The sequence below is a fragment of the Eptatretus burgeri genome, chromosome 1 (assembly GCF_056783735.1).
Source record: "Eptatretus burgeri isolate ZD-2024b chromosome 1, Ebu_testis_v1, whole genome shotgun sequence".
Classification (NCBI taxonomy): Eukaryota; Metazoa; Chordata; class Myxini; order Myxiniformes; family Myxinidae; genus Eptatretus; species Eptatretus burgeri.
Window position 1 is genome coordinate 38138149 of NC_140961.1, and position 25832 is coordinate 38163980.

The 25832-nt window shown below is 41.6% G+C and overlaps 1 protein-coding gene and 1 long non-coding RNA gene across 5 annotated transcripts in view; one reads left to right on the plus strand and one right to left on the minus strand.

The window, feature by feature from the left end:
* Positions 1–25832, minus strand: part of SNX14 (sorting nexin 14) — a 47971-nt gene that overhangs the window by 12871 nt on the left and 9268 nt on the right. For 3 of the 4 annotated variants that reach the window (XR_015057768.1, XM_085879732.1, XM_085879724.1), the window contains exons 4-23: positions 23493–23571; positions 20757–20800; positions 20513–20600; positions 19872–19956; positions 18855–19011; positions 18602–18677; positions 18180–18224; positions 15585–15665; positions 15212–15326; positions 14837–14992; positions 14586–14710; positions 10464–10519; positions 7338–7361; positions 7008–7131; positions 6048–6252; positions 5820–5903; positions 5162–5262; positions 3928–4036; positions 789–826; positions 210–329 (exon numbers count right to left, since the gene is read on the minus strand). Coding sequence is in view for 3 of the 4 variants with exons in the window: in XM_085879732.1 (XP_085735858.1) it covers positions 210–329; positions 789–826; positions 3928–4036; positions 5162–5262; positions 5820–5903; positions 6048–6252; positions 7008–7131; positions 7338–7361; positions 10464–10519; positions 14586–14710; positions 14837–14992; positions 15212–15326; positions 15585–15665; positions 18180–18224; positions 18602–18677; positions 18855–19011; positions 19872–19956; positions 20513–20600; positions 20757–20800; positions 23493–23571 (1912 nt within the window). In the remaining variant the exon portion in view is untranslated. Of the gene's footprint in view, positions 1–209; positions 330–788; positions 827–3927; positions 4037–5161; positions 5263–5819; positions 5904–6047; positions 6253–7007; positions 7132–7337; positions 7362–10463; positions 10520–14585; positions 14711–14836; positions 14993–15211; positions 15327–15584; positions 15666–18179; positions 18225–18601; positions 18678–18854; positions 19012–19871; positions 19957–20512; positions 20643–20756; positions 20801–23492; positions 23572–25832 lie in introns of those variants that run through there. The other variant, XM_085879740.1, reaches the window with a different exon arrangement.
* Positions 16332–23780, plus strand: LOC147034277 (uncharacterized). Its single transcript, XR_015057813.1, has 3 exons — positions 16332–16584; positions 17828–17898; positions 22237–23780. It is a non-coding gene; the product is annotated as an uncharacterized LOC147034277 (long non-coding RNA).

Consider the following 25832-nt stretch of genomic DNA (forward strand, 5'->3'; position numbering starts at 1 on the left):
GAAGTCCTTTTCTGCATTTTACATTCCGGCATCAAAAATTATATTTAAAATTACAGCACAAATGTGTTTCATTTCTATTTGAATGTGTTCGCGAGCAAATACCATACACTCATCTGGGATGACACTGAGGCAAATCGCCTCATGGGATTTACATGGGGAATCACCTGAGTGTATGGTTTGCTCAAAATAAGCATAAAAACCGGTTGTACCTTACTATCACACTTTTGCCCAGGACTTAGGACCGTTATTTCATTTTTTCCAGGACGAGGCCGAGCTGCCTCACATGATGTCACAAAGCTGTGGATGAATGGCTCAAGATGACTTCCTCTCTAAGGAAAGTGTGATAAGGATAAAAAAAGAAAAAAAAAGAAACTTCAATTAGTGATTTCAATAAAAGGAAAAATAATTAACAAACTTCACTCTTTCACATGAATATGAAGCCAAATTGCACATTTGGATATCAATATAATTTTAATTAAAGAGTGATTTGGAACCAAATAAATTGCCTGGTAATGACATTTACTTCAAACAACAACAATTAATGAAGGCCATTGGGAGAAAACAGGGTGGGGAAAGAAAAACACTTTCACATTTTAACACAATATGATCACCAATGATGCACAGAGAGCATAGCAACACAAGAATCACATCATCAAGTCAAGTTGCCAATAAGAACGTCAGCAAACGGATCTTAATATCTCAATCAAATGGATTGCAATCAAATGATCTTGAGCAACATGACCCTCATCATAAAAAAAATTAAAAAGTTATGAAGTAGAACGTTGTACCTCTTTCATGAGACGAGGAACAGCCTTGAAAATCTTTCCTAAAACAAACACATTAATTAAAAGAAACAGGATTATGATGAATAAGGGTGAGGTTATGAGCACTGTTCCTGTCACAAAATTACAAACACGCACCACAGCTCAAAGAAGACATGTATTATCATACTAAAATACGCAATTTGGCGTCTGCCTGTCTCAGTCTGACAGCGATACATTCGGTCGTTACTTATGCAATATCAAACAAACTTGACAGGAGGACTAAGGGTCACATGATGGAGGTTGTAGCCACTTAATTTGCCCCCCATCCCAAGGGGCTTTTCCGCCTTGAGCAAAATCCATGTTAAGGTGTACAGATAGCTTATCATGCAATTTTTCCAAGGCCACTTCAAAAAACAAAAATAACAACAGCAATAATGATAATAGAATAATATTAATGTTATTACAAAACAATATTAATACCAATAATATTCCCTCTCCATAAGGGATTTTTTTCTCCTTAGACAAACACCGTGATAATATGTATAAATAGCTTATAGTGGAGTTTTGTGAGGTACCCCGGCCAGAGGAAACAATTATAAACCACAATCACGTATGATTACCTTTCAAATAGTCGCTACTGCTGTTTTACACTAAAATGAAGGGAGGAAACACGACATTCTTGAGGCATTATATGCTTATCACGTACTCCTCAGACTAACGGACCTGAGCCTAGATCTGCTGCAATCTACTGTACGTATATACCCCAGAGAAGATGATAACATGAACCTTCCTGCCGCTCCCACAGAGAGCGGGTGTGCTTGTATAATAAACATGGGATATCCGTTGGGGAATATCAAATCCATTTTCTGGTTCTTCAACCTGGGTTGTCGAGAAATGGAAATGCAGAACGTTTGAGCCATCATCTCATACGACTCCGTGGCCATTTACCCATCCCAAATTGATTTGTTTTTATCCTGCAACTGGAATATGTAACTTTTATAAGTTCATAGAACGTCCCTACATTTGGAAATCAGAAAAAGAAAAAAAAAACAGTGAGGAATGCATAAAGAAAAAATACAATTAGATCGAAAAATATATATAATTAGAAAAAAAAACTAAAGAAAATACAGGGTGGGCCATGCATCTATTCCCGGATTTGAACCCCTGTAATTCTGTTGTGAACGAAATCGAACAAAATATTGTTACATTTGTGGGGGCGTAGGTTAGATATTACCATAGAACAGATGGGAATGCATAATGTAGCATGGTCCGTGTGCAAGTAGATAGCCATCTCAATGTACAAGTAGGGAAACATCAGTTTAAGAATTGTCTTGTTTGCATGTACACCATAAAGGGGGTGGTGGTGGTAATAATTAGTTAGGGATTATGGTTGAGGAAAATGTGTGCATAATCTCAATGTCAACCTCTACCGGGAGCGCCGGGAGACTTGGCACAAAACAGGCGGGGGTGGAGCTATGAACGCCTCCTTAGGGGCGGAGCGTTGCCCAGGGACAGGAGAGGGAGGAGCCCAATCGGCAGTTGGGGGTCTGAGGCGAGGATGACAGGAGGAAAAAGGCAGTTGGTGAGAGAGTTGGTCTGAGGAGAAGGCGGAGAAGTCCGAGAACGCGGCTGGGAGTTTTTTGTTGTGCGAGACTGAGGAGAAAGTTTTAAGGAGGTCGTCCTGCCTGCCTGCTTCTGCCAGTCTCTGCCTGCCTCTGCCTCTCTTTGCCCTGTGCCCCGTTTCATCAACCTGCCCGTGTGCTTCGTCTCATCGTCCTGGTTATCTTCTGCTCACTTCATCGTCCTGCTCCTCATCACCTGCTCGTCCCCGCTGCCCAGAGCCAAGTCCCCTGGTTTTGTCCCCTTCCTGTCTGTGACTGACTCTGGAGTGTGGTGCCGAGTTGCTTTAGATTTCTTTTTACCTCATTGTACATAATTATTTATTATCGATTCGGTATTTTCCCTTTTCTTCCCTACCACAACCTGCTGTCGTCGTCGTCTCCTCTATCGCGTTACATCATCCTGGTTCTTTTGATTATTGTGGTTTGGGAAATATACCCGTTGGGTTCCAAAGCATTGTGGTTTCTCGTGTCTCTCCTCACGACCCGTGTGCACGCCGTCCGCCATCAATTCGGAATGCCTCAGTTGAGCCACTCGGGACATCGTGGGACTTTAACCTCCCACCGCAATGAGTTCGACGTTAGTTGAGCTGTCGACACTACAATATTGACAGGATGTAGGTAAATATTTCAAGTTTTTGTGGAAAAAATTTCATTGAAATCAGATGTGTACAAATTATTTAAGAATTTCCATGTGATTTCCATCATTTTCAAGCAGTGTGTGCACCCATTGGCGATACTCTAAGACCACTTTCTGTCACATTCCGACTGTCATAACTAATTGTGTTCACATCTAAATTTAATACATTTTTTTTACCACAAAAACTTGAAATATGTACCTATAACCTGTAAATATTTTGTACGATTTCATTTCTTAGCAACAGAATTACAGGGTTTCAAATCCAGGAGTAGATACACGACCCACCCTGTATAATTAGATGCAAATGTGGTGATGGATGTTCCTCCGCCCACATTAAGATGTCAACCATCCATTACATTTTATCTCAAATATCACGAGAGAGAGAGAGAGAGAGAGAGAGAGAGAGAGAGAGAGAGAGAGAGAGAGAGAGAGAGAGAGAGAGAGAGAGAGAGAGAGAGAGAGAGAGAGAGAGAGAGATTGTTTGGAAGAGAGAGAGAGAGAGAGAGAGAGAGAGAGAGAGAGAGAGAGAGAGAGAGAGAGAGAGAGAGAGAGAGAGAGAGAGAGAGATAAGAGTAGAACAGATAACATCAGATGCTTCAAATTCGAATTATGGTCTGCAAAATGATTTTCAAAGGGCAAATGACCTTTGACCTCTTGAGCCCAAAATATAATCAGTTCATCTTTGTATCACAGTACATACATGTACCAACTTTGGTTGAAATCCCTTGGGTGGTTCGCAAGTTATTATGGAAACAAAATAATTTTCAACCAAATGGAACATGCATTAAAAAAAAACAAATAGGGAAAGGATGCAAAATGATAGCAACTGAGGAGGTATGGAGGAGAAGACAACAAAACAGCCATTGCCGATGGCACCGATCGAAGGAAATTTTTACTATCGTACCAATGTTGACGTCACGAAAGCTGCGGTCGTAGAACTGTTTTTCCCTATCTCGTGATAGGAAATCCACTAGAAGTTGACTACTCATAAGTTCAGGATGTTGCAGAAGGCTCTGAATGACAGATCAATAGAAAAAAAGATTATGAGAGGGGGAAAAATGCAAATGGAAAGGAAAGCTTGTGGAATTATTATTACAATGACTAATATAATATAACTATTACATTGCATCCCAGTCTAATGTGTGTTGGACTGAGATTCTATTATGGATTAGGTATGCTGGTTACACCGTTACTGAGGCATGGCTGTGCTGTTGGGCGCAGTATGTTAAGGCTTGCCTACTCTTAGAAAAATATATTTATTATATATTGAGAAATAATATATAGAAATATATTATTGAGAAATTATCGTCCACAAATACTAGCAAATGGGACACCCAGCTTAATGTCTATCCAAAGGATGGCGCACTCATTGGTGCAATTCCCTCCCAGCGAAGCACCGGGATAACAGTTTATAGTCAAGTCGGGAATCAACTTTTGGAATAATAATATAAATGTTAAAACAGCACAACAGAAGGAAATTTTGATTGGAAAATAGAAGCAAAAAAAAATAATAACAATAATAATTAAAATTGCACTTCTGAATCCCCATTACAGAGACTGCATTGTAACGGGTGCAGGTGAAAAATAAACGTCACCTACCCTTCATATTCTTCAAAGAAAACTATCTCCAATGCTCATCCCTGTCTGCGATATTTTCTACCCCCATTAACCTTACCCAATTCAGCCCTCTTACTTTCAAGTTCCTGGATTTCTCCACTTTTATACCCCTATTAACCTTACCTAATTCAACCCTCTTACTTTCAAGTTCCTGAATTTCCTCCCCTCCTCTCTATTTTTTCCTGTTTGTTCTTCAGTTTGCTTGTTGTATCCAACTTTGGCCGAACTGTCAGTACACTGCCATTTTGCACTCTGTCTCCTTGCTCTTCCATCAGCCTTCATTTTGAATACTGTACCAGAAAAAACAAAAAGTGGCTCTGCCTTTGAGTGGTGGCCACAATTTTGTTCGTTGGTGAAGAGTATATCGGGGTGATGCGATTCAAATTAATGCCAAAGATGACTCATCCACATTTTAGTGTTTTTCTCCAGCATTGACAAGCTCAGCACCATACAAAACTCTTCCACCCATTCCATAACACCAGGCCTCGTGCTATACATTGTAGAAACCAGCACCAACAAACCTGCAGATATTGTTCAAAGCATTTTCTCTTCGATTCCAAGAACTCAAAACCTTTTGCTCCCAAAACCTTCTTGGGAGGAAGTTGGGTATCAGGAAAGGAACCTGTAAAAAAAAAGGCAGATTCCATGACAGGGTGTATGTAGTAGAAAGCCTTCAATAAAACTATCTCAACATGCATTTTCACTGTGGGCTCTTCAAAGAATATGGTTCAACTCTGGACATATACAGCTGGAAGAAGGCTCACCATAACCTCCCGAGAGCTCGACTATCCCCGTTTAATCTGTTTTCAATATGCTGTGACAACAAATCTTCATTTGCACCCCATGGGGGCCCATTTGTGGAAGAAAGCACCATTAAATGAGGGCACAATAACCATGTCAACAGTCAGCACAAGGCCTTTAGCAACAGTGGTGATGTGCACGTGCAAGCGTGTATGCTAACACAAATGCACTGAAAGACAGGACTCTGTTCTGTACCCAATTATTTAGCCTTTAATTTCCAGCTCAATATATGGCTCATCCCTTACCATTACATTAATAAGGTTCAATACACGGTGAGTGTGCCATAAACTGGGAACATATTCCACTTGTCATCATTCAGGGGAGGCTATGATGAGCCATCCTCCATAGTAGGTCGTTGATTGCATATTTGTTTGCTACCATGGAACTCAGTCAGTTTGCTCTGCAGTACATAGAACTCATCGTATTTTCTTCTCACTGTCCACTGCACTGGAGCCGGATCATCTGTGAGCATACAGGGGAAGAGTTGGAAAAAGGTGGTGTGTTTGAGTTTACAGAAGGTGAGAGAGAAGTGGGGTCGAAGCCATTCTTTCATAATAACAACATAATCACACACTTAGGAGAAAACAATTTGATGAAGAATCGTACCAGCTTTAACGTCAGGCCGTTCAACCTCGATTAGAAAGACAAAGAGCTTATCCTTCCTGGTTTCATCGATGGATAGGTCCAAACTAGGAAGGCACAGGTGCCACGTTGACAGATCCAGTGGTTCAACACACAGCCCCATGGGGCTATCTCTGTTATCTTCCTCTTCTAACTCACCCTCCTCGACAGCCACATCTGCTTGTTCTACCTGCATGATGGGAGGGAGACATGAAAAAGCAGACATATATTCCATTTCATTTCCGCTGCACAGGCTAACTGCAGAAACCAAGTATTTTCCATAAATCAGTTTTCAGGACCTGTGACCAAATGTGCTTAATGGTTAGGGTGGTGGGCTTGAGATCCTAGGATCCTGAGTTCAAATCCCACTCAGCTGTAAATTTAACAGCAGGTAGGGTTGACTCTGCCTGTCATCCTTCCAAGGTCCGCAAAATGAGAGCCAGCTTGCTGGTATCCTGTGTTGGAGTGGTGGCCCGTCCTGGATTGTGCCCAATAGCCAAGGAGACTGTATGGTCCCAAGGAGACTGTATGGACTGTAAAGCCAAGTATGGTCCCCATGGATGGATGGATGGACCTAATGTAATCGATTGGAGGAAAAATTCTCAGCCTGCCCAATCAATCTATTCATGCTTCAAGATGGAAATAAGCCAATGCACCAAAGGAAGCAGTTAAGCTGCATTTTCCACCAAAACTTAACATGGACCAAGCAGTTGTGTCAGGGTGACAAACGTCTGTAATGTGCAGAGAATTTTGATTAGATTTAATGCTTTATTGTCAGCAATGCATCACAAGTTGAGTGGTGATGGAATTACTATATACAGTATAAAATATACACACATGCACACACAAGTTGCCTTAATTAAAGAAACACAAAAAGTTTGTCAAGTTACATATTGGGGAATTCTTCTCATTAATCATCACATTAAACCTTCCGACGTTTCTTACCAAATCGTCGTCATCTATGTTGGGAAGGCCCCCTTCCATCGTGCTTCCTTTGAACACATGCTTGATGCGCGTGCTTAACCGTGAGATGGCAAAAGCATCGCGGCCTGCCCTGCCACTCTGCTTACTGCACCCACAAAGAATACTAATGATTAAAAAACACAGGGAAATGTCAAGTCCAGCTCTTTTAAAAGCATTACACATAAAGCAGTCAGTAGTAATGAGCAAATATGAAGGTGGCATTTGGAAATAACTTATTCGCATGTTATGGAAGTAATTTGGAGAATAATGAAAATAAAAAAAACACGAAGAAAAATAAAAATGGCAACTCACCCAACATCCTCCGCAGATCCACCTCTAGAACAATAACCACAACCAAACAAAGAGGTTAAGCAGTCTCATCTCCAAATTATTAGTATCATTATCAATTACAGCTTCTCCATCATTATGCACGACTTCCCTTAGCACCTCCACTCTCTTCTCTCCAACACAGCATATTACTTTAACCCTTTGAACGCTGAGCTCCTTGGACTTTTGGCTCCCCCACCCTGTGCTTCCATGATAAAAATCTGGCCGCTCGGGTAAATGGAGGTTTGAATAGCGGCTGGGAAATCTGCTGCTCAGGTGTATGAAGGTTTGAATAGCGGCTGGTAAATCTGCCGCTCAGGTGTATGAAGGTTTGAATAACGGCTGGTAAATCTGCCGCTCAGGTGTATGCAGGTTTGAATAGCGGCTGGTAAAACGGCCAGGGTTCAAAGGGTTAAAGAAAAAGGAAAAAAAAATCCCAACTTTATAAATCGTTTCAACAACATATTGTGACGTTTGTGGGGTAGCTGGAGGAACATCATAGTAAAGGTAGGATTATATAGTGTAGCATGGTCCGTGAACGAGGAGGAGACATCTCGATGTAAATCAAGTAGGGAAAACTGTCAGCTTAAGATTGTTAAGTGTCACCACATGGGGGGGGGGGTAGTGCTGTGTTAATTAGGTCGAGTTTAAGGCCAATTTCTCCCAGTATGTGATTGCCCCCTATGACCTTTTCCTATGTTTTTGCATTTACAAGGCCGGATATAAAAAGGAACGACGCATTAACAACAACCGGCAGGTCATGCCCCAAGGCTTATGATTGGTCAGTGTGACGTCAGAGACAAGAGGGCATGATCGGAGAGCAGAGAGTTGGTATGAGGAACACGGTTGAGACAGATGATCTCGTTCTTGCTCTCCTCTCTCGGCACGACGAAGCTGTTAGTGTGAATTTGCTGTTCGTGCTGTGTGAATTTGCCCGTGTGCTGGAGCAAGACGCAAGCCGTTATGGTTTGGCTGAGTTGCGAATTTGTACGTTTCCGAGGAGAGGAGAAGAAGAGCGTGCCTCATGACCTTATCTCGGGGCCTCAGAAATCGTCCCGTCATATGGTCAAGGAGAAAGGCGGCGCCTGTTTGCGGAAAGCGGAACTGGTGTATGAGGAGCGGGGTCGGCATACTCATTCATGAGAAGAAGCTGCACGGTGGTTGGTGAGCCCTGGTGTTGAATACCACCACATGAATTACCTCGCGTACGCTTCCCACCCAGAGAGTGGCTTGGCGCCATTTTCGGGTGCAGTTTCCCACGCAGGACGACGTGGTTCGATTACCAAGCTCATAAAAGATCATCTCTGGTCACCCAGCTAAGTGCCAGAATAAAGGAAGGGATTTTGTTTTATTTTATCTTTCCCCTTGTTTGTTTCTGTAACTGCATGTGGAGAATTCTCACCTTTAGGCTTTAATTTACCTCACGTTTCATTACCTCATGCTTTGATATATTTTTATTACATCATGCTTTGATTTATTTCCAATATAAATATTTGATTTATGTTCATTAAACCCTTGTATATTAAAGTTGCTTGTGTCTGCGTTTGTTGTGGGTTCGAGTATAAACTCTTGTGCTTCCGTCTGCTACGCGTCCTTGCCCCCCTCCATCCCGCGTGCGCTATAATCTCCAAAGATCACGTGTTCGCCTCCAAGGTAGAACCGTCCAGCTATCCCTCCAGGTCGGTGTTAACCACCCATCCACAACAATTGGGTCAGGATAATTAACTTAACCCCTCTGGACACGACAATATGAAAAAAATGTTCACAGGCATTCCATTTGCTCCACTGACATAATTTTACTCAAGTTACAATTGTTGCATTGGTAGGGAGGGCAAAGACAAGCAATATACTGGCAAAAGGCATACAATTGGAAAGAAAAAAAACAAATTCCATGGAAATCTTTACTTCTGTGTGATTGCAAACAGGATAGTCTGCTTTGGAGTTCCTTCAAAAGAGCATGATCCACAATACATTGCCATTGCTGGTAGATTGACTGCAAGTGGATTTGATCATTCCCACTATTTTTCCTTTCTTCTTCTTAGAATAATAATATAATGATACATGTTCCCTGACAAGGAACTTCAATGTAGGAGAAGGCCATTAGGCTGATTAAAGTGCATTATGGTTGCCAACCTATGGTTGTTTATCCTTGCTCTGTCTTTTTAAATGCTGAGCACCAAGCAAGAGAGAGAGAGAGAGAGGAAGCAAAGCAACTCACAAGTAAGAGTGTTGGACTACACAGGGCCAATGGGAATAGAAAAAAAAAGGCTGAAGGTAAGGATGGGGTATGATGAGAGATAGCAGTACACTGCCTGCTTGGAGCCCCTTTGAGAGAAAATTGGGTGAGAACACCCTCTGAAATGTTGTTCCACAGATAGGAAGAGTGAGGAACAAAAGAGTTGAGGTGTGCAGTCAGTCTAGATTTTGTAAGTATATCCGGGAGTGGGTTATTGGAAGAACACGTGCATTCTGGAGTTGCAGGGGAGGCTCTTTGGGGTGAGAGAGCAGAAGGAGCAATATTGGAGAAGAGACGGTAAAAAAGAGACCACCCACCCCCACCTGTCTGTGATGTGAAAGCAACAGACCTTGTGTTTTAGCCTCATCACGGAAGATTCCAATAACATTTACAGTATTAGATTCCACAGAATCTAGGAGAGACAGGTGTGATAATGGGGCACCAGCCCATAGGGGAAGCAACACTCCATTGAGCTACAAACAAAGCCCTTGTTTTCTGTGAGTAGTTAAGATTTTTCAAAGAAAGACTTGGAACAACGGAGGATGTCCAGTCAGCAGCTGGCTTTGGAGGCCATCTTTACTAAATTGTCAGCCTTGGAGAAGTTCTCGCTGTTGGTGAGGCCGAGAAGTTCAAAAGACTGAACCTCCTCCAGTGGCTGGCCATGGAAATAAGTAGCTTTGTTTGACGATCCTTCTGGACCAAAGGGTGAGACCAAGATTTTCCAGGAATGAACGTGGTTTTCCATGATTTTCCAGGCCTCCAGCAACAATGTTCAATTATATGCACCAAATCTTACAAAAACACTGTTTTAAAGAAACTGATACATGAGAACAAATGGTACATTATCAACAAGGGGTAGGTGAACGAGGGAGTACCTGTTGCCTCGTGATTGAGCAGATGCATTTTCTTCACCAACGAGGAATCGGAAATACTGCACGAATGAGAACGACAGCAAATGACATCACCTTATGCTTTTAACCAGTGCTAATAAAGGGAAGGAAAAAAAAAGTCCAAACATTTTAGTTTGTGACCTTTCTTTGGGTCACCATCAATCTGGATCTATTTACACACTAGGGGAGGGGGGGGGGAAGATTCTGCTTAACAGATAACATGACCTTCTGTCCAAAATAAAGTTTGATGAGAATATAAACTCAATGGTTTATGCTACTATTCCATAACTGCAGTTATGCCTTTCCACATGTGATTCAAATAAAACTATATTCACTTTAATATGGCTGCTTAGGTTCAGGCTCTCCACTCACTTCCACCCCCATTTGACACTCTCTCCCTCTACCTGCTGAACTCCGATCTCTCCACATCCCATTCTTCCTCTCAAGGTAGCAGTGAGTCAACACATCATGTTTCATACATGCCCATGACATTTTGTACCACCGCTAAGCTTGTCGATACACACATCTCATATGTACCTGTTGCCCAAAAGCAACTGTCACCAGGTTATCCATTGATCATCTGTCCTCTTCCATGAGCCTTAACCTTGTATACAAAAAAACAAACATCCCTTTTATTTTTACAATAAGAAAATAAATCAGCCAAAATAAAAATAAAAAATAAAATAAAAAGGTGCAATTCAACAGGGAAACTTTCTTTTGTGCTTTCGATTACACTTCCCTTCAACCAAGTCTTGTTGTCTGTTTTCATATGGTATAACTTGGGATCAAAAATAAATCTGGTCTGCAGTGAGTGCGGGCTCACAGCCGTTGATCTTTTCCTGTCAGTGCCACCTCTGCCAGAGCTTTCTCCCACCATGCGACCAGCAGCCCCCCACCGTATGCTCAACAGCCCCTTCCGCCAATATTCAAGGATTCCATTATACTGCAATAATGGAATCTTTCCATTACCATTTACTGATCTTTCCATTCAGGTTATTGCAAGAGCTCCAGACATAGTTTGCTTAATGGAAATGTTCCTCTCATCAGATGTTTCCATTTCTTATATTTCCCTGCATCGCTGTTATCGCTTCCATTTTGATTGGCCACACAACCACCCCAGTGGTGGTGTTGCTATCGATAATCAAGAACTTCCTTACCATCCATTCTCCACACTAACCCACCCTAGCCCTCAGGAATACCACTGGCTGCAGAAACTTCTCCACAACCAACTAGTGTTTGCCCATATGATGCAATGTCCACCAAATGACAATGACTCAATACAAGGGTACCTCTATTTCTTCCAAAATGGATCAACTCAAAACCATTCATCTGAATTCTCCGTTCGTCATCTGTGGCAATTTCATCTGCCACCATGCAAGCTTCCTGAGTGTCAGCTCCACAACAACTCGCCATTGCATGGCAGCAAATGCATTCTCTGACTCCATGGTTCTGGCCAAATAAGTAAATATTCCAATCCTGATTTTTGAAACTGGTACATCCTCCCTTCTGGACCTGGTAATGATGATCTTTCCATTCAACTTCTCCTGTTGTTTTGGCTCCTCTGAACATGTTCTTTTCAAGGACCATTTTGCTCTGGCTATTATAGGTGAGTAACCTCAATGCCACAGAATGTGGTAGTTTGCAAAGGCCAAGTTTTGGAGGGACTGGGATCTGCCCTCTCACAAAAGGAATGAGCTACCATCGCCATATGATCTGATACCTACTTTCTCTCATGCACAGGTTTTACCAACCAATCTGGGGCTTTCCTATTCATCCTCTCCAACACTAAATCTTGTGGCGAGGCTGTTGCCGTCAAACAGTTTCCTTTCTCAACATGGAAGGCTAATCCCACTGTGGGCACTGTTTAGTAACTCTGTAAGGCTCACAGCAAGTCAATGTCCATCCTTAGGCAAGCCAGAAAACACCATCTTGTAAATCTCAAAGCTGAACTCTCAAACCAGTCTCCTTCCTCAAAATTGTGGTAGAATCTTGTCAAATACACCTCTGATGTATGTTCATACTTCATCATCTCCCTTATCTCCAACAGCACCACTGCAGATTCTGCTCAAGATAAGGAAGAATGCTTCAATTGAGTCATGGGCTCGAAATCTTGTGTTCAGAACCAATCCCACTCTGGCCCATCTAACTCCATCACATCCACTGCCAACTGGACTTGTGGCCTTCTCACCTGCGAAGGTGAAGAATGGTTTGTCCAGCTTTGGCCCTGCTTTGGGGAAAAGCCCAGATGGCATCATCTCCCACGTTCTCAAATTCTGCACTGCTGCTCTCGCTTCTCCTCGACTATCTGCCTGGAATTCAGTAAAAATCATTACTGTCTATAAGAAGGGTGTAAAAACAGATCCTCTCACCTAACGACCAGTAAATTTACTTCCAAGTATAAGCACAGTCATTGAATGAATAATTACTATTGGTGTCAGGCGTTTCATCTTTTCAAACGGGCTGATCTCGGATCCCCAATTTGAATTTCAGCCCAGTAATTTAACTCTGCACATGCTGCTGCTTCTCCATTATCAATGGTTGGAGGCCCTAACTTTCAAACAATAATTCAGGAACATGTACTTTGAGATATCTTGGGCATTTGACATGGTCTGGCATTCTGCTCTGCTGCCTGTGGCATACATGTCTACCTTCCTACCTGGTATTCTGAGTTCTTCAACTAAATCGTGCAACAATGGAACTCTCTCCTCTCTGGGTGGAGTCTGAAGTGTCTCCAAGGCAGTGTCTGGGCCCGGTCTCGTTCCACATATCGATAAACTATAGATAAATGACCCATTCCATAATCTGCAATACCCTTTCTCACATTTTGTTTGACAGTACCCATTCCCACTGTTGAGCAGACTCACTGTGACTCTCTCCCTCTCTCTAATTTGAAATTGATTAAATGTTGGTTTGACAAATGGAACACATCTTTCAATCAAGGAAAAAAAAAAATCAGTCTCACCCTGTTGCTCTGGAAGGATGATAAAATTAACCCATCCATATAATTCCATAGTCATCTACTGGTAGAGGTTCAGCAAATTGAATTTTCAGCCCTCACCATCAGCCGGGACCTCTCATATTGCAAACCTGGCCACCAAAGCCATCATCCGTTGTTCCAAGTTATTAATTTTTTTTTTAAATCACAACTACTCATGGCCTATAATGCTGTTGTCCTTATAATCCTGTAGATTAAAACTTCCAATATATTGGAATCTCACACAATGAGGCCAAAGCACAAAGTCTTTTTGCTCTCGCAATGTACGTAGGCCAGAGGTTTCTCTGATTTTTGTTTTTTTTTATAACTGCCTCTGCTTCAGTCTCGCTTCCTCTGGTCTCTCAGCACTCCAAACCCCTCCCCCACCACCCGCAACAACTCCAGTATGTACGACTTCTTCCAGTAATTCACTCATGATTAAACTTCCAAGATACAGGCTGACAGCACACCTCAACACTTGCTTCTCACTTCCATCTGTGTAACTGAGGCTGTACTATTCCACTCTTCTCTCTAGGGCTTTAGAAAGGCAGTGCATCGCTATATCATGTCATCCCACATCCTTTTGCAAAAACCTTTATTTCCCCCATTGATTTCCCCCCCCCCACAACCCCACTTAGCAAGCAAGCTCTCTTACTTGTAGATTGCAGTGCCTCCTCTTCTCCTCTTCATTCATTTGATTGCTTATCACATCTGACTGCTGCCCCGCTGTCAGTTCATACCCTCTATTACCTTGCTCTTCCGTGAGCCACGATCGTTTAGATAAATAAAAGGGGGGCTTCAAGAAGGTTATTCATGCATTTCCCTCACATATCATGGTCGGTAGTGCATCACATCCCACAATCTTTCCAATCCCCATTAATTCTATGTAACCCAACCAAACCTTCTTACTTTCAGATTAGTTCCCCCCACTTACTATCTTTCTTCTTTTCCTGTTTGCTCATTCCATTGCTTTTGTCCAACTGTTGCCCCACTGCCCCACTGTCCGTTCATTGGTGGGTTTTTTTTTTACCCTCCACCTTGCTGCTCCCTAAACCTCACTCTTGTCGAAATAAAAACTAGCAAACTGCATTTTATGATGAAAAAAATAAACAGTAAGCAAGGTCTGGAAGTACCTCATCACTGTGCCAGAACATTGGTGTGAAAACGTCTTCCAGCAGAGTGAGAACATGATCGTATGCTTGGAACAGGAATGGAGACGTCTGCAAGCGTACCACAGATTGGTATGGTCCTGTGGTTACTGCAGCAAAAATGGATAAGAAGAGAAAAGGAAGAGGAAGGAAGGAAAATGTGCAGAACTGTTGATTAACCCAGATGCATTTTGCTTGAGAACGAGCAACGGGAGGGAGGGGGTGGGGGAACTCACTCTGTTTAATTCCTTCGACGATACTACGTTGGAATCCAATCCTGTCCAGGCTTCCAGGGGTGCAGTAAGCTCGGTATATTGAGCACACTTCTGCATGCAGGTGCCTTTTCTCATCCTCAGAAATGTCGGGCTTGATGAGCTTGTCATTGAACTCCTCTGAGCAATGTACGTAGACATAAAACCAACATTGGATAGCCTTCAAACTCAAGTTTTATTTTCATAAATGCGAGAACTTTCTTAGATTGAGCAATCATTTCAAATTAATCACGTGATTAATGGCACAAACTTCAGGCCACAGATGTTAGGATGGAAGACCTCTTGCTTTGTCTTGATTTTAAACAAAGAAATAATTCCAGTGATATAACAACACCGTACCAACAGCAAGACAGAATTGCAGCAAGCAAACAGCTCCCTGGCCTTGTAGAAACTTCATGAAGAGGAAAAGCAGCTCCTGGGTTTTCCGGATGCTCTTCATGTCAAGACGCAGAACCTGTCGTACAAACCAAAAAGACAATTCCATCGACAATCTCTCCATCCCTCAATGGTGTAAAGAACACAACTCCACACATCAATTTCCATGCTCTTCCCCAAGTTGTAAAATGTTTGCTGAAAGAGCAATTAAATAAACTTGTTGAGAGAATGAAAGCTTCAAAATGATTGGTGAAACCTGAACTTCAGTTGAACAACAATTCAGAAGTTGAACATTTCTGAGTCAAAAACCCGTGTTATTTCTCCAATGGATTCTCACCGAGAGAGAATTTCCCCTTGGCTTCACAAATGCCTCCAAAAAAGGAACAGATGGTGATGAAGATACTTCATATACCTTTGTCTGTGAAAATGGAAAACATGTTTGACAGCACTTCTGCACACTGCTCCTTAAAATAATGACAATTCCATAAACCTAAAGTAATATGGGATGCAACAGCTAAACTCCAGCCACATTCACCAACACACCAGCAGGTAGCACCTGACACCAGCCATCCAACAACAGGATGCAGGGGTGACATAAGATGATATAAACTGAAAAACCTTGAATAACATCATCTTGCAAGCTTGCTTTAAACCTTTTTACCCCAAGAGTGTGAAGCGAAAAGCGAGGTTAAGCAATTGGTTCACTTTGTCTGCCTGTCTGTCTACAAACATCAGTCTATGATCGCGGAACTACTTAATTTCAATTTCAATTTTATATTTTGAACACTGTAGGACAGAAATCAGAAAACTAACCTGCAGTTTCGCAGTACTTTGGCTCTGAATTTGGGAAATTGGACGGAATATCGTCCTGAGCACGCATGTGCACAGTGAGGAATAAGGTCTTTTTTTTGTTGTTAGTCTGTCTGCCTGTCTGGCAGTCAAACAAAATTCAAATCATTCCAAATAGGAAACTTACTGTTTTTAGGGACCTCATAAAGGATACAAACAGCAGGCATGAAGAACTAATGTAACGTGTTAAATTAGGTGATGTAATAGACACTGCATCAATGGCAGTAAACTTCCAAAATCGTTTTTGGGTATTTTTTCCTGCAGCCTTTAAAATCTTCATTTTATTTCAATTTCATTATATACTTGAACACCGTAAAACACAAATTGCCTTCTTGTGACTGCCAAAAACCTTGTTTTGCAGGACTGTACTTGGACAGAATTTTATGCCATCTCGACCGATCAAATTTGCCTCTCACACTCTCAGTGTTGGGGAATATCAAGATTCAGACAAAATCGTGGCTCCAAGGAAATAGAGAGACACGACAGAGGTAAATAGACACCTTAAATTTATTAATTTCATCTGTATAAAGCAAGTTTTGCTCAGCGATTTGTACAAATATTCAACTATTTATTTGCAGAAACGAGTTCCTGGGTCATGTATGGCAATTAACTCTGCCTTGAACCCAGGGAGCACACAAACTTTCCGATTTTCAAAGAGAACGAATTGTTAGCCATTTGGAAGGTGGAGTTAGCCAGCATCAGATAGCTCAGAACCTTGGCATTCCGCTTTCTACACTCAATCGGGTAATTGTACAATTTCACCAGCGAAGGCAAGGAATCCACAGCTTCCCATTCTGGTCGACCTGGGCGCTCAGAAAGGTGTCTTCGAGCTGTCACGCGGTCCATTGAGAAAACTCCCCATTGCAAGGCAGCAGATGTTTCAGAGGAGGTCCAAGTTTGTTCAAGAACTACCGTGCGGTACCTTCATCAACTGGGCTACTATGGGAGAGCAGCTCAGAGAAAACCTCGTCTTTGACCAGCCAACATTCAAAGGAAAAAGAAGTGGGCTGACGAGATGGCCAACAGACGCTTGGAGTTTTGACAAACTGTAATTTTTTTCAGACAAGTCCCAATTTGCTCAATTTTCTGACAGTGGGCGCGTATGGGTCTGGAGACTTCCCAGTCAAGAGTTTTCTTTGAACCGATTGCAGCAAACTGTCAAACACGGCAGTTTTTCAGTGATGGTGTGGGGAGCAATCTGGAGCACTGGTCAGTCAGAGCTTGTGGAGTGTGTTGGCAACATCAACACTCTGACACATTTCTGTCCTTGAGGTTGGACTTCTCCCTGTCTTCTCCACTGGTCAGATGGTTAAAAACAACACTCTGTTCATGGAAGATGGAGCTCTATGCCACACTGCAAAAAAGACTAAAGAATGGCAGGACAGAAATGGGATCAAGCGACTTCCATGGCTAAGTCTGTCTCCTGACATGAATGTCATTGAACACCTGTGGGCCATATTGGATCGAGCTGTGCGGAAAAAGTCCAGGAAACCAACATCATGGACAGAATTGCTAAACCGTTTGTGGGAAGCCTGGGCAGAAATCCCACAAGAGAAAATTTCAGAACTCGTTTGTTCTCTGCCTGAAAGAGTAAAAGCATTGAAATCTGCAAATGGCAAGTCTACCAAATATGAGTGTATGTATTAAATTGCATCAAATTTCTTCAAATGTTCAACAATAAATTATTTTAAAATCATGATGTCTATTTACTTCTGTCATGTCTCTGTATAGATCGTGCCTGGAAACATAAAGCAAGAGTTTAAAAGACCCTTCCTGTGTCCTTTTTCTCAAGATTACACGGGGTAAGGTGTTCCATGAACCCTCTTGTTTGTCTTTGTGCCCATCTTACTATATTTACCTTTGATTTATTCAGAATAATAAAATAAAAATTTTTTTTTTAACTCTCAACATTTTGTTCTCTCAATCACATTAAGTGAATGTACTTTTTGGAAATTTTCTGTGCAATTCTACAAGTGATGTAATCTCCCAAGCAAAAGAGGTACAGACATGATGAGGCCAGCAAACAAACACATGTCTATCAAGGCACAAACTAAAACCAAATGTACTCCAACAACAAACTTACAGGAGATCCATCAAGATACAATAGCACCAGGAAGTTCACAAAATCCTGAAAAGGAAAGAAGATGGGAAGGATAGGGATGAAAAGAAGGCACTTTGAGCAAAACAGATCATAGTTGCAAGTAAAGTAAAAACTAGTTTCTGGTTAAGATCCAATGATCAAAGATATGGTGTATAAATAATTATCCAAACAAAATTATCTCAACTTAGTTCAACAGGTCATTTCAAAATGACAATCCAAGAGACACAGAGTATAAACACCCATGTATTTAAAGCTTCAAAGTACAAGGGATACCGTTTCACTTTATCAAATGTTTTAATCAATCAATGCAATAGCACAAAACCAAAACTGTTGACATCACCAGCTTCATCCCAGGTAGACATGAACGATGAAGGATCATTATATGTTTTTTAAACAATACTCACTGGATCAGCAAGCCGGTCCATAGAAGGCAGAAGCAGTGAACCAGTCAGGACCTCACGAGATAACCACGAGATGGAGCTGCACAGGATTAAAATATATCTCGAGTAAGAGGAATAAGAGTTCAGGAAACCAATCACCAATTATAATCCAACAAAGAATTACCAACAAGGCACATTAAAAAGAGTGGCGAGCACAGCACCCAACTGGGAGGGTTACTCAGAAATCAGTAAAGGCAGCAGTATGCAATGGCCTCACTTGCAGTTGGCAGCAGCAGGTGGAAGCAGAGTAGGAAGGAGATGTTCAACTACACTGCGCAAGTATCGCAGTTCATTCCTGCGGCTATGCAATGAAATGTGCAGCTGTGCTCCGTAGCAGTCCAAGGTGTGCTGCTGCAGCATCTCCACATTGCGTGCTGAAACACAGACATAAATGCAATTAAGGAATCCAAAATAAATTAGAAGGGTACTCGGTAGAGCGCATACCTGCACAACATAATGCATGATCCACAAGAACATATCAGGCCCAATACATTTTTGAAATATCATGTTATACAGTACTATATCGTTTTTGGACCTATTTCTCAATGGCAAAGAAGCACTTTAAAAATTAAATAATCCTTGTATCCAGATCTGGAATCGGATCCTCACCAAAATCGAATCATATTGTATTTACCACACACCCAACCTGTCCACCAAGTTTCGTCAAAATCCATCCCCAACTTTTTGAGATATCCTGCTATATAATTGGTTTAGCACCATCTCTTAATGGTGAACAATCACTTAAAAAAATTCTGGTAACCAGATCCGGATTTGGATCTTCACTAAAATCCAATCAGTTTGTCCTTGTCACACACCGAACCTGTCCACAGCTTTTTGAGATATCCTGCATACAAACAAACAAAGACAGAAAGGGGTGAAAACATAACCTCCTTCACCTTCGGTGGTGGAGGTAAAAAAGCCACCTATATTGACCAGACAATTAGAAAGGAGGAAGTGAGGTATTTTAGTGGATACAACACTTTGGTCTGGGAGAAGGTTTTTTTTTGGGGGGGGGGAATGCAAGGGAAAGGGGAAGTCCCAATATTTATTTAGTTACAATTAGGGTCCCATCTTTTTGGTATTTCCAATACAACTATGATGCAAAACAATGGTCGCCGATTTATTTATTTTTTTGCACTTTCATATTTGTCAAGTCGTTCCAAACTCTCCTGCTACCTCTCCGGAGCAAACATTTCAAAGCACTGAAATGCTCTCCCCCTCACCTTCCACATACCTTTCTGGCATGCCTTGGATACAAACTCGATGTGCTTCATTACACTCTTCATCAGCTTGTCCGTAATAAACAAGGAGAGATCCACCTGGAAGCATGCACAAAGTTTAAAACAAAATCTTGCAACTCACTGCCCAATGTGAAGAAATTAAGTTAGCCAGATATTCAGAGCTAGAACTCCCACCCCCACCCCTCTACCTTTACAGTTATAAAAGCTCAGGTTAAGGCTGACAAACAAAGAGTACAATGTTTGGATAAGATGATAAAGAACAGAAAATGTGCACATAATCATGAGTAGGTATGTGGATTGACATCAAATGGCAGCAAGCCACCACCTTAAAGCATTGCAGGGAACAGCAAAATCAGAGGAAAATAAGAAGCAATAAAGAAAGAAGTTTAAGAGGGGATCCAGGAAGAACAAGGAAAATAAAAGACAAACAATAAGTTGCCCGACAAGCCTTTCCTGAATAGACTCAAAAGGTTATTTTTGTTAAAATAAAAAATTAATAAAGTCAAGGGGCTGTTTTAAAAATCAATCGTTTTTGGAAGCAATTCAGACGGTGAACGCGGTGGTGCTCCGATGCAATTCTGACACAAAACGTTCCCAAATAAACAAAAGGGAAAGTGATAATGCAACATCAAACCTTTTTAACTTTACGCAGCAGGACAGAGGCAGCAAATCGCATGGCATGTCTCAGCTCAGACACCATCTCCTCATCATTGGTTATTTCTCTGCACGGTCATGGGCCACAGCACATCCACGTCAACGCCGCACTGAAAGCATTACATTATCTGTCTCACTTAACTCTATCCTATTTGAAACTTCAACGGCTGTTCACTTACTCTGACTTCATTTTCCATAAAGAGGCAAATGCAGCAATCCCTTACCTGTACCAGGAGTAAATAGAGTGCTGAAGCACCTTCTCCAGCAACTACAAGGAATAGTTAGAATAATGGAATCACAAGCAATGTACAAACAAAAGGGACAACAATGCGAATTCACACGTTTCTTGCGACTTATTTTTATTCCAAGGAGCAAGTCGACACAGGCAAAGTTCAACTGCATTAGCACCGCTAAGGCATGAGTCACATTTGCTCTATGGCTAGGATACGGCAGCCGTACCCCCCCTGAATTGACAGAAGCGTGCGGCGGCCGCAGAGTTTCTGAGGTGGCCTCAGGGTGGCCCTACGCCATATGGCTATCTTTTACAGGCCGTTGGGGTCTCCATGGAATTAAAGCGTGGAGTTATAACTTTTTTTCATTTCTAGGTTGGCCATAGCAATTCGACAAGCCGTAGCCATGACGTAGATGTGTTCCACGTCGACCGTACAAAGGGCGTACGGTGGGCTTGCGTTATTCGTGCGTTTTCCATAGGCTCTTATCAATGAAAAAAGGAATTTTGCCAACCCCCAAAAAATTACGGTGGCCGCACTATTTCCACGTTCGCCTTAAGGCTCCCCTGCGGTCGCCTTGCGGGCACCTTGTGTCTGCCTTGAAAATTCTATGGCTGCCGCAGGGATGCCCTAAGGTCACCATGCGGCATCAAATCAAAGACCGTACGGCACCCCCACGTTTTCGGTCTCCACAATTTCTAAATACCCCATGCGGCTACCCAAAAAATAAAAACATATGTGACTGCTACATTGTGTGACCGTGGAAATACTGCGGCCACCCTATAATTGCTAGTGGCCGTAGATTCTTTGGACCCTACGGCCTCCGAGCCAAATGTGACAGAAGCATAAACAATGCATCTTTCCCTGAATATTCACACAAAAAGCTTCTATTCTAAGGGATGGATCGATGGATAAAAAAAACAAAGATGAACAAACAAATGAAAGGAAATCGAAAGGACAATCATAAAATTACCAACTCGACTTAAGACATCCAGCATAAAAGATAAAAGGCATAGCCTTGGGCTTTACAAACACATCAGCTGCACAGATTGTGCTTGCATTTGAATATGTAAAATTAAATAAAAATAAAATAATAAGTATAGTTCCCATCATGTGCTGCCTTTTTGGCTGCTGGTTGCATGATTAGTTAAGGACACGGCTATGCCGCTGATGCAGTGCTCCTATTTCCAGTATAAAGGTGCGCATTTTGCCGACCTCGGAAGGATGAAAGGCTGAGTCAACCCCCTGGTGTTAATTCAGTGGCCAACGGGGCTCGAAATCAGGACCCGAGGATCCCAAGTCACCACCCTAACCGCGAAGCCAACACCAGGCTACACAAGTATAGTATAACAAATAAACAATTTAAATTTGTGTCACTGGATGTTTTAAGTCGAGTTGGTAATTTTATGATCGTCCTTTTGATTTCCTATTATTTGTTTATCTTGTTTTTTTTATCCATCGATCCAACCCTTAGAATAGAAGCTTTTTGCTGAAAAGATGCTGAACAAGACACGTGACCTGAAGCTTCGGCATGAACACTGCACAGCTCCTTTGCCAAGCTTATGATTAAAAATATTGTTTTTCGAAAACTTCTGCAGCTTTATCTGCATATTTACTGTTTTTATACACCACAGAGCCAGCATCACGAATGAGCTAAGAACAATGAGTGGCATAATCTTGAGGGGGAGGTCAGAAGTCATGAGGAATGCACAGCAGAGATAGACAGAAGACTTGACACAAGTTGCTAGTGAATGGATGCATTAAAAAATTGGGGAATGCCGTTTGCCTCACCATCACGTTCCCTTTTACCATTCCTACCTCTCCATCTTCTTTCTAACCTCCCCCCTGACACCTGACCCACCTTAAGAGGGAAAGGGGGTTAGGATTGTCGAGAAAAGCTGAAAAATCCTTTTTCTGTGCTCAGTTAACTGCGTACGGGGTAATGACACGGAATTCAAAAATGAAGTGAAATACTATTTTTGGTTAAGTTGGCAAACTGGAAGCCAACCTTATATTTTTGTCCTTGGTGTAATTATCTTTAAGTTTTAAAGCATTTTGGTGGCCATTTGTTGCATTCCCAAAGGCATTACATTTGAGATGGATAAGTCAATTCCTTGGGCTGGCAGGGTAGCTCATCGGTAACAGACCATACTCGCCTCGAGTTGTCTCGTCTGAGTTAATAGATTCTTGACCCCATCTATAAACCGGCACCATGGTGCTTCAAAGGCTCTCCATAAAGTCTATGGATAGCATCTATGAGTTTGTCATCGGTCTATGCCATAGACTCTCTCCATAGAGTCGGTGGCATAGACCTTTGTGTGCCAGATCTCTGGCCAAGTTCCTGCCATAACCTACAGTACCCTATGATGAATGGCAACCTATCCAAGACAAACTCTCAGTCATGGAAAACAATCACGACTTGTTATGATTCCCTGAAACTCCTGCATGGAATTTTACATTTATAAGACAAAGAATATGCCATGCTTTTGCCTCATTCTCATTCCTGAGTGGGAGTGATGTTCCAATATACATAACATATTTCATCCTGTCAACTATTTGGCCAAATTTCACATGAAAGCCAAATTTGATTTATCAATTACAGCTAATTGATCATATTTAGGCTGGAAAAGGAAATTGCATTCCATAATGCACCTAAATAACTTCCATGAATGAACAGAATATAATCCCAATTGCAGCATAAATTGTGTTGCCATAATACAAGAAGCTCACCTCAGTCAGTGCTTGGTCAACATTCTGGGGAACTTTGAGGCCAAGCCAGGGCTGTGTGTATTCCAGAGAAAGGGAACGTCTGTAAAACAGGGAACCTCCAAAAGCTACATACAAACTAAATAATGGGGATTGTTCTTTGCCAGTAAGCATTACTCTGATGAGCATTGTATGAGCTGCACAATTTTTTGAACCAACAGGCATTTACACTTGGTCCTCACTCAACGTCATAGTTGTGTTCTCTAAAAATGCAACTTTAAGCGAAACAACATTCAGCGAATTGATGTAAAACTGGAGTTATTTTGAACATTTGTCGTCAGAAAAAATAATAATAATAAAAGTTGAAACACTCTACATGTATAGTGCATTCCTAAATGAAATAACCTTTTAAAAATAAATGAATTTCTAAATATAAAATAAATATAAACTTAAATAAGATAACACTCATCAGCAATGGATGTGGAGGTTGCTTATAGAGGTGGGGTTTGGGTGGAGAGGCGAGTGATGGAGTTAATGGGACAGCACAAGCACACTCCCGATATCAACCGCTCGTTCTCCAGCATCAAAACGCCTTAAAACTTCAAATTTAATTTCTAAACTAATTGGTTTTCTTTTTTCATACTACCAGACTCACTACAATCAATTAATTATTGAAGGTGTTGGACTCAACTTTAAAAGGGATTGAATCCTGCTTTGAATAACATTAAAATGGCGCGATACAACTGTTCAGCATCGACATGAACCTCTGTGTCTACGTGATACAAAGTCGTTCACTGTGACCTGCTGGCAAACCACGTAATAGCGAACGTCGCAATGTTAAAAGGATAAGAGTTCCCTATTGTATTGGCGACGTGACAAATAAAAGGTTGACCGAATCAACGTTAAGCGAGGAATTACTGTATGGGACAATTGTGATCGATACTGGTGAATGTCAACAATTATTTTCCCCTGCACATTTATTGGAGGAATTATTTTATACTAGTGCTTGCCCGTACGTGCAAAAATAAATAAATAAATAACTTTCAAACAACGTGCCAGAAACAACAACCACACAGGCCGTTCTTTCGCTCTCGCGTGCCCGTACGTGCGTGGCCATACGTGCAAAAAAAAAACAAAAAAAAAACTTTCAAACAACCACACAGGCCGTTCCTTCGCTCTCGTAAACGACGACTGCATTGGGGCATTGTGTTTATCTATAAATGTGCATAAGAAATCGAGAAATTATTAGAATACAGTAAGTCATCACTATCCGGAAGTCCGTACGTTGTAACCCGTAATGGGGAACGCGCTCTAACTTGGCCATAACTTGGGAACCACTAGTCCGATTAATTTCAAACCTTTTGAAAGGCAAACAGAGATTGCTGGAATTATAGATAGATAGAAGATAGATACTGTGGGTGCAAAACGCCAAGCAACATGTCCTGTCATTGGTAACTAAGGCGTCCTTTCCCCATCAGCCACGCCTACGCAGCAACGTGTCCTGTCATTGGTTTGGTAAATAAATGGCCATAACTTGGGAACCACTTGTCCAATTAATATGAAACCTTGAAAAGGCACATACTCAGGTCCCCAGCAATATACCTGGCAAGTTTCAATTAGATCAGACCAGTGGTTGTCGAGAAACAGCAGTCACACACACACACACACACACACACACACACACACACACACACACACACACACACACACACACACACACACACACACACACACACACACACACACACACACACACACACACACACACAGCTGGAATTGTAGATAGATATAAACGTGTTCAAAATGTGGTGCTAAAATTGAACCACAATAACGCAACACATGAATCACAATTTCCTTTTTTTATTTATAAATAAACTGAGGCTTTTCTCAACCACATATGCTGTGTTGATACTGCTATAAATTCACTTTCCTCTTTCTCTCAATTCATGTCATTCGTCAATTATTCAATTTCACTAATCATGTCTATGACACTTTAGACGCATTGTGTGTACGGTGAATGAAAATATATAAGACCTAGCAAATTTATTTGGATCTGTACCCAAATTCTCGTTTGACAATATTTTCCCTTAATGTGGAATGGTAATGACTCCACGATCGAGCTTTGTACTTCCGCCACTATATGTGAAGGGGGTCATGTTTTTACCCCTTTCTGTCTGTCTGTTTGTCTACAGGATATCTCAAAAAGTTGTGGACGGATCCAAATTAAATTTTGTGGACATGCTCGATGTGCGACAAGGTCGAACTGATTCGATTTTGGTGAAGATCCAGATCTGGATCCGGCTACTAGAATTTTTTTTAAGTGATTCTTCACCATTGAGAGATATGGCTAAACTAATATATAAC